Genomic DNA, 15,549 nt, shown 5'->3' with positions numbered 1-15,549 from the left:
TAATAAATGAAACCGATGTTCATTTATAAGTAATAAAGGGGTGGTTTCACAGACATGGGGTTAAGTGTACTCACAGACTAAAATGCATGTTTGAATTGTGTGAACTGAAAACAGCTTGCAGTGACATATTTTATAAGATGCATTGCAGTCTATACCCTGTCTGGGAAACTGGCCCATCATGTTCATCTATAGTATTTAGTTTGCTCTGTAAAACCTTCTCACTATTATCCCAAAAAGCGTGTGGGTTTGTAAATAAATGACTGCAATACTTATACTAATAATAATGATAGTAAATCATGTCTGCAATTTTAGTGTTTAAATAATTTCTCATAGTGTATAAAAAACACTTTTTAGTCTGAAAATTAAAGAAGGGTGAGGTGCCACACAAATTGATTTTGCTTAGGGCCTCCATATGTCTAGAAATGGCCCTTTGTTTGCTTTCTGTATATATTTTTGTCTACTCTGTATTGCTGTATTTGAGTTTTATATGTGACTCTCTTTTCTCTGTTTTAGAATACTGATTCATGAGCTTTCATTCCTGCATTTGAGGTAATAAACTAATTTGTGATAGCTTCAGATTTTGCTTGTTTAAAACCAGTGTTATGGTAATGACAGTGATCAGAATTATATTAACTATTCAAATAAAAACTGTTATTTAAACTACAAATAATAAATATCACAATCATCAACCATTCTTTAAACCACTTGTACTATAAAAGGGGATGCTGAATCTTCTTCCAGGTTCCTTGGTGTAGACCTGGATCAATGGCCAGTCCAAGACATGTTTTGGCATAACTTGCCTTGTATATATGACTGGTTGTTCTAAGAAAGAGACATTCCAAACAGTTAAAAAAAAATTACATAGAAATTAAATATAAAATTGATGTTTGACATGCATGTTATGTGTATTTTACTTGAGTTGTCTTGTTTTCATGATGTTATCATTGTTTGTTTTTCAGATTCACTGATCAGACTACAATTGCTGCACTTTTTACCCTGGTCAGTGTTGGTGGATTTTTAAGCAGTATTATACAATTTTCATGAGATCACCACCATGATTGTAGTTCCTGTGGCTTATTATGTCTGTTTGTTTTTCAGGTTCCTTGTGTTTTGGCTTTTTCTACAGAGAGCAGTTCATATATATATACTTACATTAAGGCTGTTACTTTTATTGCAATTTTTCTGTGTTCTGCCTTCAATTTTTAGTATATATATATATATATATATATATATATATATATAGATATATAGATAGATAGATAGATAGATAGATAGATAGATAGATAGATAGATAGATAGATAGATAGATAGATAGATAGAAAGATTAGATTAGATTAAAGATCAGATTTAGATTAGTTTATAGGTATCTTGTAGAGTTTTTTTGTGCTTTTTGTTTTAAAAAGGGCATTTAATTTTTACATATACTTTTATTATTCTTAAAAAAAATAGTTTATTGTATTTTACAATTGTTTTTTACCATTTAAATTTATACATACTCTCTTGCATTGTTGTTAAACTGTTTTCTCTTCTTTAGACTACTACAGGTTTTATCTTTGCAGGCTCAACAGGGAACATACATCGGGGGAAAGTATGTGCATATTGGAATGTCATGTTGAAATGAATGTAACTAATGAGCAATTCAATTTCTTAGTTAAGTCAAATTAGTGATATATTTGAAAGGATTATTTTCTTATATCTTGGTGTTTTAAAGGATGCCGCGGAAAGGTAAGAGATCTCAGGCTCAGAAGGCGCGTTGGAGAAAGGTGGACATGGAAAATGACCAGACCAGACTTTCCAGGACTAATAAGGTACTATTGTCCTATTTGTTTGGGATAATAACATGCTTCTTTGCAAAAAAGATACCATACTGAGATTGTGATAAAATGTATGTCAGTCTGCCAAGTTTAACTGAAATAGCGGATTCATCTGATTTCAACAAATGAAGCATAAATATGTGTGTTAGTGAAAGAAATTGAAAAGAATGAATAAAATAATTCAATAGAAAATAAAATTAATACAGTAAAAAACACTTATTGTTTTGTTTTGTTTCTAAAATAAATCTAGAACAAACTATACATAAATACTAAGAAACAATTTAATATAGAAATATTGATAGTCCGACTTGTTCAGATTATTCCCATTACTGCAAAAAGTAAGTGCAAACACTTTAGATCAAAAGCAATGTGCGTGGGTGAATAGTGCTACAGTCTCTTTCTTCCTTCCTCCCTCTCACTCGTGCTGTCCCCCCACTATCTCACTGTGAAATGACATTTAGGAATTAGCATCGGAGGCTTTAAATTAGGGCTGGATGATATGGCCAAAATTTCTATCGATGGAATACATCTAAATTGCACCCGATACTGTATAAATCCGGTATGAATGTAAAAAAAAAACTTGGAATAAACTTTAAAAAATGCCCACAAAGAATGTTTGTCAGTGTACCCGCGGAGTCTTAAAAGTTGAATTTCATTTTCCCATATTAAGCCCTTAAAAGGTATTGAATTTCACCTCAAAGTCTTAAATTTTTCACGGAGTCTTAATTTTTCAAATGATTAGTGTGCTCTGATTCGATAGCAGCTTAGCTTAGCAGAGCCGTTTGAGCCAAAGCTGGTGACTGACGTATTCATGTGGGCGGAGTTTAGTCAACGAGCTGTTTTACTGACGTCATTAAAGCAGGAAATAGAGGGCTGTAGTCCAAACCGGCTGTTCGTTGTAGGCTTTTAAAGAGGAATTCTATTGAAGAAAATATATCGCCTGGAAGTGAACTTTGAGCTTTATCATTTTACAGGTATTATTTATGCTATTATAGCAACATTACACACTAACTAGGGTTTGAAAAATGGTATCAGGAAGAACGTGACCTTTCATTTGTATTTAGCCTTCATATAAAATTAAATGTAAACTCACTGTCAAATAAACATAAGACTTTAAGGCTCACCTGGAATATTAATAAGGTGCACCTGAATGTCAGTCAGTGATAAATGCTGTTCATTGATTTCTTCAGTCACAGTATTTACTTTCATAGCTTCACAGATTTGATCAATTTGCTATTATAGTAATATGTGGAAACATATTAATAAATAGTTTATGTAAAAGAGACTTTAAAACTTTAGTTCAGGAGTGCAAACTTTTCACCTTTTGGCAAAATTTGCCATTATGGGTCCAAAATAGGTCATTCTTATGATTCGTCTTGATCGAATGAGTTTTTGAAAATGAGAGGCCTTTAATAAGATTTGTAGGTCGAATTGTGATTCGAGTTGATGGTTTTGAATTTATATATTAGAGCTATTACTCTGAACAGAACAGACCCGGCCCTGAATTATTGTTACTGAATATTATGAAATACAAATTTCTGTAACACTTTACAAAAAGGTTGTACTTGTTCACTTTAGTAAATGCATTATGAACAAACATCAACAATATATTGTATATAAGCATTTATTTATTCTTGTTTATGTCATTACACTAATTGATGTTAGTTTGTGGTGTATTAACTATTCATAAAATTATTCAATTTCTAATTTTATTAAAAAGAAATGTATTAGTGAATGATAATTTATAAGATTTACAATTAATAAATAATTCATAAAAGTATTCAAGTAAAAATAAAAATAATAATTTTATATATAAACTGATGCCCTATTAGAAGTTGTGACTTGATGCGAACTAACCTCGCGACTCCTTCTCGTATTTCTGAGTGACAGCTCTTCTCTAAGCAAACACTTCAAAGTCCCAAACAGATTAATTAATTGCATGGTTGGTGACGATATTATTTGATGCGAGGTACAGATGAGCTATTTAAATTCAATCAGGCTCATGGTTGCTTTGCTACAAAAGATTCCACGAAAGCGCTATGGAAGAAATATGGACCTTGACCCGCATTTAACATGTTTTTGGATGCTACATGTGAACAGCCACGGGAAGCTGTAATGTATATCGAAATATAAGAAATGTTTTTAGAAACTATATCACTGTTATTGGAAAACTATACCGTGAAAGATATTGATATGGAATTATTGTCCAGCCCTACTTTAAATAAGACCCCACACTTACTGGACTATGCTTTGATGTGAAAAAACATAATTAATACATCTGTGTACTAAATGATTATGCATGTCACATATCAGTAAGATTTTAGTAAAAGAACATTCAGATTTTAAAGAACTTGCTTTTTGTTTTATATCTTTTTAGCTAACTGGTATCAATCTCAGACAGGTCTATTCAGTAGTTTGCAAGGAGATCTTAATTAAAGGGAAACCTACTTAAAAAAAGTTGGTCCACATTGTTAAGCAAATTGTATCTCTCATACAATAAGGGTATGAAAAAGATCTTTCTAAAGAAAAAAGTTTACATCATCTTAAATTAGTTTTTTTTACTATAATTTATATTTGTTGGAACTGAAATCATTGAACTATTATAAGATTTATGCGTGATTCACAGTTGAGAATGATTTGACTATATGAAGACTTTTTAAGGATTCCATTTATGATTATTTACAGGTTGAACAGGCAAGCATCCCTACTGCTGTGGCTCAGGTATCTGACCAACTACACATAGAAGACTGTAATAGTGCACCCAGAGTTTTGTCTGTGCAGGCGTCCCATTGCCAGGGTGATATAAGGTATGATGTTTTCTCAAGGAATCATCAGTGCACATGTGTAGCATTACTATTTTTGGCCAACCACAGTGAAGGGGTTCAGTTTGGGATGTCTGATCTTGATAGACTTTTAGAGGAGGGAGATGCTCTGTTTGTTGGTGTTAAAATGCAGCTTATGCATGAACAAAGATTTCATCGGGACCTTCTGGCTGTGGAGGAAGTACCACTGAATGTTTCAACATTTACCCAAAAATACCGTGTGCAGAAGTCTGAACTCAAGATGGGATTCCTCAGAGCCAGAGGGAACCCTGGCGCAGAAGATTGGTTTATTCCTCTTACTGAAAGACTGCAGTGTCTTTCAACAGATATAAGTCATGCGTTGCTCATCGTTGCTGTGGAATGCATCGCTCTGTTCAGAGACAGATCTGGAAGATATGGATTCTTTGATTCTCACTCAAGGACTGCTGAAGGTTTGCGCCATCCTACTGGTGCTGGAACTGCTGTCATGTTAACTTTTACACATCTAAGTGACATGATAGACAGAATTCTCAGGATCTTCCAGGATCACCCTGATAAGGCCAGCTATGAATTTTTGCCTGTGTCATTTGAAATGGAGCAGCAATCTGACAAACAGATAGCACCATCATCTTGTATACAAGCCCAAACCCCAGAAATTCTTGTTGTTGAAGCAGATGAAAACCAGCAAGTAATGAAAACAAATAAGCAGCGGAGAAGAAAAGTAAAGAGAAAAATAACTGTACAACAGTTACAACCCAAGGACAAAACTGCATCTCAAGAACTCAGAAAATCAAAAAAAAGGGAATATGAAAAAGAGCGATATGTTACCCGTTTAAGATATCGACTGAAGAGAAACGAGGCTATAAAGGAGCGATATAATCAAGATCTTCAATTCAGAAAGAAAATTCAACAATATATGACCCAAAGGTATAACACATGTGCTGTTGCTCAGACAAAGAAGAAAGAGTACATAGTGAGGAGATATAACACGGATGCTGTATTTCAGAGGAAGATGAAAGACTACATGGCGAGGAGCTACAACATGGATACTGTTTTTCAGAGAAAGAAGAAAGAGAAGATGAAAGAGTACATGGTGAGGAGGTACAACAAGGATACTGCTTTTCAGAAGAAGATGAAAGAGTACATGGTGAGGAGGTACAACAAGGATACTGGTTTTCAGAAGAAGATGAAAGAGTACATTGTCAAGAGATATGCAGATGACCCACAGTTTAGAGCGCGTCACATCTTAAGATGTACCTTGTTCAAAAGACTGAAATGTTTCAGTGATGTTGCATACCATGTTTATCATAAATTGCAATGTGCACTTCGAATCAGAAGGAAATATCAACCATACATCAGTTCCAGAAAGGAAACACCTCAGCCTGTGGTCAGCAAAGTAATGCAAAGTGCCATAGATGCATTCAGATGTAACATTCAGCAAGGCCCCACACATGTCTGCACAGTCTGTCACAGAGCTATGTTTCCAAATCAAGTCAGGGTCTGTAACAGGAAGAGTTACATTAAAAATCCACATATTGTGGCGTCTTGCTTAACCGGGCAATATGTTCACATTTGTGACAGTAGCTGCAGAGATTCTTGTGTGGTTCCAAAAGAAAGAAGAAAGGAATGGATTTGCCATACTTGTGACAGCCATCTGAAGAGAGGATGCATGTCTTCAATTGCTGTGGCAAACAGACTTGAATTGGCACATATCCCTGCAGAATTACTAGACTTAAATGTGCTTGAACGTCAACTCATTGCCAAAATTGTGCCATTTGCTAAAATTGTTGCACTGCCTAAAGGACAGCAAAGAGCAGTACATGGTGCTGTTGTGTGTGTGCCGTCTGAGGTGGAAAAGACGGTAAATTGTCTACCAAGGCATAGCAGTGAGTCGCAACTCCTACAGGTGAAGCTTAAAAGACATGTGCAATTTAAAGGATACCAGCATTTTCACACTGTGAATATGCACAATGTCGTTGCAGCTTTATTAAAGCTAAAAGCGATTCACTCCGAATACAAGGATATCTCCATTAGTGAAAATTCAACATTTGAAAGTCACCTTGATGAGGAAATTGACACAGAACAGCAACAAGACGTCAGTGTTTCTGAGGAGGATAAGCAACATGTGAGTGAAGAGGAACAGGATGAACTTAGACCTGGCCTCACGCTGGACACATGTATGCAGCCACCAGACATCGGCCAGGAGATTTTATCATATGGCGAGGGAATATTCAGCATTGCACCTGCTCAAGGAAAGAAACCTGTTGGGTTTTTCAAAATCCCAAAGCTGGAATCCATGGCGTTTCCCGTTCAGTTCCCTACTGGAGAAAACACAATTGATGAGGCAAGAGAATTAGCATTATCTCCAAGTATGTATTTCAATGCTAGATTGCTCTCTGCGGACACACGTTTTGCTAGAGATCAAAGTTACCTTTTCTTTGCACAGTTTGCAACAGAAACCCATATGGCCAGAAACAGCATGACTGTTCAGTTGCGGAAAGGCAAACCAATCACAAAAGATGGCCGAAGAATTTCGAATAGGTTGCTTCAAGATAACCGTGAAGTTGAAAGACTGGTGCGCAACAAAGACGCCACGCGGTTCATGCAACCCCTTAGAGGCTCGCCATCTTATTGGGAGAAAACTCTAAGAGACCTACAAGCCATGATTCGGCAGTTGGGAACCCCCACTTTTTTTTGCACATTCAGTGCAGCCGAAATGCGATGGCCTGAAGTAATAACGGCAATCAAGGCGCAGCAAGGTGAAGAGGTTGATTTTTCAGAGCTTGACTGGATGACAAAATGTGAAATCCTTCGAAGTAACCCTGTTACTGTCATGCGGATGTTTGAGAAACGAGTGGATGCGCTAATGACTCAACTGCTTTTGTCACCTGCCCAACCCATTGGAAAGGTCAAGGATTTCTTTTACAGAGTTGAGTTTCAAGCAAGAGGTAGCCCACATATCCATCTGCTTGCATGGGTAGAAGGTGCACCTGAGTTTGAAAGCGATTCAGATGAAGTTGTTTGTGGCTTTATTGACCGCTACATAACATGCAGGCTCCCTGATTCCATGGCTGATCCTGAACTTCATCAGATTGTCACAGAGGTTCAACTTCACAGCAGGAAACACTCCAAGTCATGCAAGAAAGGAAATGTGTTGTGTAGGTTTGGGTTCCCTAAACTACCAATGTCTGACACCACAATAACTCGTCCGCGACCCCAACGACCTGAAGAAGAGGAAAACGAAGAGGATAACCACCAAGACAGAAGAAAGTCACGATCAGATGCTGTTCAGAAAGCAATGAGTGATGCAAGGCTGAAACTCAAGCCATTGTGGGATTTGTTGAATGATCCCCAAGTCACCTTTGAAAACTTGTCTGATCTACTGACAAAATGTAATTTGTCCATGGAGGATTACATGAAGTACACCACGGAGTTGTCCACATCTAGTGTCATTTTGATCAAACGTGATCCAAAGGAGGTTTGGGTTAATGGATACAATCCGGATTTGTTGAGAGCATGGAATGCTAACATGGACATTCAGTACATACTTGACCCTTACAGCTGCATCATGTATATGCTGTCCTATATTTCCAAACCAGAGCATGAAATGAATGAGATGCTGAAGAACGTAATCAAAGCAGTGCGTGAAACAGATGTGAACGAAGAGGATGAAATGAAGCACATTATGCAAGCCTATTCGAAACACAGACAAGTAAGCTCCCAGGAGTCTGTTGCACGAACATGCAGCCTACCAATGAAGAAGTGTTCACGAAGTGTTGTGTTCGTACCAACCGACGATGATGCTCTGAAGATGAGTCTGCCCCTTAGTGTCCTAATGAACAAAAATCCAGATTCAGAGGATGTCTGGATGTCAGGAATAATAGATAAATACAGAGCAAGGCCTCAAACACCGGAGTTTGAAAAGATGTGTCTTGCAGACTTTGCTTCAAATTACCGCATTGTGTACGGTCGGCAAACTAAAGGAAAGAATGTGCAACGACTGCTCAACGATATGGGATTTATTCAGCAAAGAACTGTCGGTAAGGCTGCCGTTATTCGATACGCACGTTTTTCAGAGGAAAAACAACCGGAAAAGTTTTATGGACGATTAGTGAAACTTTATGTGCCACATCGTTTCAATGCACAGCTGAAACCTCCAACATTTCCAACTTATGAGCAGTTTTACAAGAGTGCATTTGTAGAACTTCCTTCCCACCCTGGTCTCCGAATGCCTGTATGCGCAATAGTGAAAGCACACCAGGAGAAATTCGAAAAACACAGTGAAGAAGTGGACAAAGCAATTGAACAGTTGCAGCAGCAAGGCCCATCTGAAAATGCTTGGACAGCTTTTGCCCCTGAAGCTGAAGTGGATAATTTGGAGTGCATTGCAGAACGAGAAGATGTCAATCATGATGAAGAGGATGAGCAAGATGATGTGCCGGAATACCAGATTCTTCTTGAAGATGGAGATGGAGTCGTTCCTCAGATAAAGGCACCACAGATAAGTGTTGAATTTGTCAGGAAGATGTTTCAAAGTCTAAATGAGACACAGGCAGCAATATTCTACATTGTCCGTCAGTGGTGTCAGAAGCGTGTCTGGGGTCATAATCCGGAACAGTTTTTTTACTTCGTGTCAGGTGGTGCTGGTTGTGGAAAATCACACGTCATTAAGTGCATATATACGGAAGCAACAAAGATTCTAAGACAACTGCCTCGACTTCAGGAGGAAGGGGATCTCTCTATGCCTACAGTGATTTTGAGTGCATTTACAGGAACGGCAGCATTCAATATATCTGGTAAAACACTGCATTCCATTTTAAAACTGCCAAGGAACTTAAAGCCACCTTATCAAGGACTTGGGAATGCTCTAGATGAACTACGAGCAGAATTATGCAGTGTGGAAATTCTCATCATCGATGAAGTGTCCATGATTTCAAAGGATCTTTTCGCCTATGTAAACTGGAGACTTCAACAGATCAGAGGCAGCAAGAAAGCATTTGGAGGAATCTCTGTTCTCGCTGTAGGAGACTTTTACCAACTACCACCTCTCGGTAAAGCCAAACCGCTCTGTGTGTATGAAGATGATGTTCTGGACTTCTGGAAGGACAGTTTTCAAATGATTACCCTTACAGAGATCATGCGTCAGAAGGAGGACCTTGCTTTTGCTGAGCTTCTAAACCGACTGCGAGTGAGGCAGAAGACTGATGCTCTTAGAGAAGAAGATAGAGTTCTGTTACTCCAAGCTGTAAAGAACACAGAAGACTGCCCGCATGATGCTCTGCACATATTTGCAACCAACAAGGAAGTTCACATGCACAATACCAAAACAATACAGGCTATTCACACTGACATCATAACCATTGATGCCGAAGACTACAGGAAAGACCCAAGAACAGGAGTGATGAAAAGACAAAAGAAACCTGTCACTGGAAAGAAGGACGACTTGCTGGATTCTATACAAGTTGCAGTGGGAGCTCGTATAATGGTGACAAGGAATCTGGATGTTGAAGATGGAATTGTAAATGGATGTTTTGGTCAGATTGTTAACATTGTCACTAAAACAAGAGATGGAATGCCCACTGTACACATGCTAGGACTTCAGCTCGACAATCCAAATGCAGGTCTGAAACACCGGAGAAGAGTGCAAGGTGAAGACGACAACGCTGTGTATATTGAGAGATCTGAAGAAAGTTTGAGAAAAGGAACAGTTCGTCGTCAATTTCCCATCAAGCTCGCTTACGCCTGCACAGCTCACAAAGTTCAAGGTATGACAATGCAGTCTGCCGTAGTGTCACTAAAAAAGATTTTTGAACCAGGAATGGCCTACGTTGCCCTCAGCCGAACGACGTCGCTTTCTGGATTACACATAACAGACTTCATTGAAAAGAAGATTTATGCTGATCCTGAAATCACAGCATCGTTGCAGAACATGAGAAAAGTGACATTCGAAGGAATCATGCCCCTTTTGCAGCACATAGGGGAAATCAACCAGGACGAAACACTTAAAATTATTCATCACAACACGGAAGGACTGTCATCCCACATCGAGGATATCAGATGCCATCATGAGCTCCAGCTATCGGATATACTTTGCATAACGGAAAGTCACTTGTCTGGCTCATGTATTCCACCACATCTCCAGTTGGAAGGATACAAGATGTTTGCACGGAATAGACATGTCTCCTACTCAACCCATGCAGAAATGGCAAAGAAAGACGGCGGTGGAGTTGCAATATTTTGCAAAGAAGATATTCAAGCTCAGTCCAGACAGTACATCCAAAGTGTCACAGACCTGGAGTTTGTTGTCATCAAAATCGACACCCCAATGTGTGCAACAATTGCCGCAGTGTACAGGCCACCACACTACAGTCTTGAAAAATTCTTGCCAAATTTAAGGGGCCTACTTGATTATCTGGACATCGAAGACAAACATCCTGTAATCATCAGTGGTGACTTTAATGAGGACCTCTTATCTGCTGGAAGAAAGGCTATTCTGGAGATGTTTCAATCCAAGGGATATACACAGCTAATCACATCAGCTACAACTGAGAAGCACACACTACTGGATCACATATACATCTCACATCCGGACTTGTGTCTTCAGTCGGGTGTGTTACAGACCTATTACAGTTACCACAATCCTGTGTACTGTATATTGCGAAAATGACATTCTGTGGTTGGCCAATATTGTCATGTTTTTTGCCATACGGAATCCGGGGCATCGACTACACATTAACTTTCTTCATTCTCTGTGGTGCTGGACGTGCATAATGTGGTGGTTATGATTGTGGTGTTTCGACAGACGGAATGATGGGCAATAAGTATTAAAAGTTGCAATAGGGCTCTGACAGCCTTAGCCAATGGGTTGACTCGAATGGTTGTGCACTAATTGTTGTGTTGTTATGCCATACGAAACCGGGGGCCACTGAACCTGCATTAACGACGACAGTGGGGGCTCACTGACAGCCTTAGCCAACGGGTTGGTGCGTATGGTCACGTTGTTTTGTTGTCTTGCGTTGTGTTGACATGCCATACAAAACCGGGGGCCACTGAACCTGCATTAACGACGACAGTGGGGGCTCACTGACAGCCTTAGCCAACGGGTTGGTGCGTATGGTCGCGTTGTTTTGTTGTCTTGCATTGTGTTGACATGCCATACAAAACCGGGGGCCACTGAACCTGCATTAACGACGACAGTGGGGGCTCACTGACAGCCTTAGCCAACGGGTTGGTGCGTATGGTTGTGTTGCAATGAGATTGTGGCATCTATGCTCATTTAACAGTGTTATGACAGTGAGCTACAAAGCAGGTACAGCAGCAGGAAGGATGAAGGAGTAATGTGGCAGCTCGAGGGAGGACACTAGGAAGTAAAGGCAGCAGCATACACGATGCAGTGAGGATTAGTGTGGCAACTCCAGGGAGGACACAGACAGTGAGAGCAACAGCGGCAGTAAGTCATAAATTACAGTAAGGTAAGGTTAGAAGTAGTAAGACACTGTTGTGATGTATTTGCTTTGTGTTCAATTTGTGACAATGTGTACTAGATGTTTTATTTGCAATCCCCTGCTGTTCTGTTATTATTAATATGTGCTCTTTTGTAAAGTTGCAGGAAGAATTTTGAGACGATAGCAGTCATGCCCAACAATGGATATGAGTATGCAATATACCATCTAAAGCTAAGTGTTTTAAGAACTTGCTTTAGTCACTGTACTACTGCACATCGTAACTACCTTTTGAAGGAATATTTCATTCTAATTCTGATTCTGATGTTTTTCAGGAACTGCCAGGTCAGAATGTCTGAGAAGATCAAGTGTGCTACAATACCGATAATGACAAGCAGGATACATTGGAAAGCTGGATTTCTTTTAGTAAGTTGTAACTTTTATTTATTTGTTTTGTTTGTTTGTTAGTATATGTGTATTTAGTGACCCCATTATTCAATTGTTGATTTCATAGCTAGATAATGTGACCAAACCCATTTGGCATTGAGGACAATACTGAAGACTAAAGAAGCAAAGGAAGAAGCAGTACCAGGTAAGTGTCAATACTACTGGTAAAGTCTAGTGTTTCAGTGCATTTTATCATACAATATGTTTGTTCAAAGGCATGTGCTTTGATGTGAAAACCAATTGTTAAAGTGTATCAAGGTTCTCAGAAGAAAGAGTGGCTGAAGGACGAAGGAGTAATGTGGCAGCTCGAGGGAGGACACTAGGAAGTAAAGGCGGCAGCAGCATACAGGATGCAGTGAGGATTAGTGTGGCAACTCCAGGGAGGACACAGACAGTGAGAGCAACAGCGGCAGTAAGTCATAAATTACAGTAAGGTAAACTTAGAAGTAGTAAGACACTGTAGTGATGTATTTACTTTGTGTTCAATTTGTGACAATGTGTACTGGATTTTTTATTTGCAGTCCCCTGCTATTCTGTTATTATTAATATGTGCTCTTCTGTAAAGTTGCAGGAAAAATTTTGAGACGATAGCAGTCCTATCCAACAATGGATATGAGTGTGCAATATACCATCTAAAGCTAAGTGCTTTAAGAACTTTCTTCAGTCACTGTACTACTGCACATCGTAACTACTTTTGGAAGAATATTTCATTCTAATTCTGATTCTGATGTTTTTCAGGAACCGGCAGGTCAGAATGTCTGAGAAGATCAAGTGTGCTACAACACCGATAATGACAAGCTGGATACATTGGAAAGCTGGATTTCTTTAAGTAAGTTGTAACTTTTATTTATTTATTTATTTTTTGTTTGTTTGTTGTAAGTATATGTGTATTTAGTAACCCCATTAATCATTTATTGATTTCATGGCTAGATAATGTGACCAAACCCATTTGGCATTTAGGACAATACTGAAGACTAAAGAACCAAATGAAGAACCACATTGAAGCAGTAGAGGTAAGTGTCAATACTACTGGTAAAGTCTAGTGTTTTAGTGCATTTTATCATACAATGTGTTGTTCAAAGGCATGTGCTTTGAGGTGAAAACCAAGACAGTGTTAAAGTCTATAATGTTTCTTGCAAGACATGTATCTGACCTTAACTTAATGCTCTGTCAGTTTTGCAGAATCAAAACAATTGAAATAAATACACTAATATGATCCTCTCTGTTTTACCTTCTCTACCTCAGGGTGTCCAGCCTGTATGCAATGTCAGATCCAGCAGAGAGATGTCGGGAGCTGCTTCACTACACCGCTCATTGCATTAATTAATTTCATTTTATTTAAAATTTAGTTTTATCATATTAAATAATTGGTTTCAATATATAGATATAGATATATAGATATTAAAATCTAAAATATTAGTTTAATATAATAATTGGTTTCAATATATAGATATAGATGTATAGATATTAAAATCTAAAATATAAGTTTAATATAATACTTGGTTTCAATATATAGATATAGATATAGATATTAATATGTAAAATATTAGTTTAATATAATAATTGGTTTCAATATATAGATATAGATATATAGATATTAAAATCTGAAATATTAGTTTAATATAATAATTGGTTTCAATATATAGATATTAAAATCTAAAATATTAGTTTAATATAATAATTGGTTTCAATATATAGATATAGATATATAGATATTAAAATCTAAAATATTAGTTTAATATAATAATTGGTTTCAATATATAGATATAGATGTATAGATATTAAAATCTAAAATATTAGTTTAATATAATACTTGGTTTCAATATATAGATATAGATATTAAAATCTAAAATATTAGTTTAATATAATAATTGGTTTCAATATATAGATATAGATATATAGATATTAAAATCTGAAATATTAGTTTAATATAATAATTGGTTTCAATATATAGATATTAAAATCTAAAATATTAGTTTAATATAATAATTGGTTTCAATATATAGATATTAAAATCTAAAATATTAGTTTAATATAATAATTAGTATCAATATATAGATATAGATAATATATAGATTTTAAAATATAAAGTATTAGTTTAATATAAAAATTAGTATCAATATATATAGATATAGATTTTAAATTATAAAGTATTAGTTTAATATAATAATTAGTATCAATATATATAGATATAGATATATGGATATTAAAATATAAAATATTAGTTTAATATAATAATTAGTTTCTATATATATATATATATATATATATATATATATATATATATATATATATATATATATATATATATATATATATATATATATATATATCAAAATATAAATATTAGTTAAAATAGGAATGTTATTAATAATGTGTACGCCATGCCAGAAGAGGATGGGCAGCCCCCTGCTGAGTCTGGTTCCTCTCAAGGTTTTTTTTTATCTCCTCTCAAGGTTTTTTTCTTGCCACTGTCGCCACAGGCTTGCTCACTGGGGGTGTTGTGCCAAATCCTGTGTCCCTCTCATGTCTTTGTCAACTAGGGTTTTCAAAACAACAGTTTGCAAGTCAATAAAAATATTTATTTATTAATTGAAATTATAAAAATATAAATAACCACGGTCCCACAATTAATTAGAAATAAAAATGTAATCATGATAAAAGCTCCTCTGGTTTTCTGAAATCACAGGACTTATTACTCTTATAAATACCTGCGTTGTAATAAACCAAATCGTGGACAGCAATAGAGTTTTTAAAATAGTTTTGAAAACAACATGCAGAAGGTTAACAATAATCCCAACAACTTTTTACCGGTATTATCCCAAAATAAAAACTTTTGTTAGAAATTTTGAAAGTGAAAAAAATTTTATGTTTTGAAAAAAGAATTTAAAGCAAAAATTATTGTGTTAAACAAGTTAACAAATAAGGTGGTTACTACACATATAGGTATATAATTTTTCTCCTAGTATATTGTATTATTTCAACAGTAAAGTATTAGAAATTTAAACAAGTTAACAAAGTTAGTTACCACACATATATAGGTAT

The 15,549-nt window shown here is 36.5% G+C and overlaps 1 protein-coding gene and 1 long non-coding RNA gene across 7 annotated transcripts; both read left to right on the top strand.

The window, feature by feature from the left end:
* Positions 1–323: 323 nt before the first annotated feature.
* Positions 324–1,218, top strand: LOC141364156 (uncharacterized). Its single transcript, XR_012369811.1, has 3 exons — positions 324–549; positions 960–999; positions 1,099–1,218. It is a non-coding gene; the product is annotated as an uncharacterized lncRNA (long non-coding RNA).
* A 163-nt stretch (positions 1,219–1,381) lies between these two features.
* On the top strand, positions 1,382–14,447 carry LOC141349107 (uncharacterized). Of its 6 annotated transcripts, XM_073868429.1 has the most exons (7): positions 1,382–1,588; positions 1,712–1,808; positions 4,500–12,065; positions 12,219–12,269; positions 12,393–12,483; positions 13,435–13,517; positions 13,750–14,447. In XM_073868429.1, the coding sequence occupies exons 2-3, from the start codon at positions 1,713–1,715 to the stop codon at positions 11,280–11,282; spliced, it is 6,879 nt and encodes a 2,292-aa protein (XP_073724530.1). In that variant the 5' UTR covers positions 1,382–1,588; position 1,712; the 3' UTR covers positions 11,283–12,065; positions 12,219–12,269; positions 12,393–12,483; positions 13,435–13,517; positions 13,750–14,447. The 6 variants fall into 6 exon arrangements, with proteins under 6 accessions (XP_073724530.1, XP_073724531.1, XP_073724529.1 ...); XM_073868430.1 differs by having other exon boundaries at positions 12,219–12,483; positions 13,465–13,517; XM_073868428.1 differs by having other exon boundaries at positions 12,219–12,483.
* Positions 14,448–15,549: the final 1,102 nt, after the last annotated feature.

Source organism: Misgurnus anguillicaudatus, chromosome 6, assembly GCF_027580225.2.
Source record: "Misgurnus anguillicaudatus chromosome 6, ASM2758022v2, whole genome shotgun sequence".
NCBI classification, from domain to species: domain Eukaryota; kingdom Metazoa; phylum Chordata; class Actinopteri; order Cypriniformes; family Cobitidae; genus Misgurnus; species Misgurnus anguillicaudatus.
This window is presented reverse-complemented; position numbering and strand designations above follow the sequence as displayed.

Bases quoted from the DNA above. Each gene is read 5' to 3' on its own strand.
- LOC141349107 (XM_073868429.1), top strand. From the start codon at position 1,713: ATGCCGCGGAAAGGTAAGAGATCTCAGGCTCAGAAGGCGCGTTGGAGA. The intron at 1,809-4,499 runs GTACTATTGTCC...GATTATTTACAG, and splicing joins GACTTTCCAGGACTAATAAG to GTTGAACAGGCAAGCATCCC.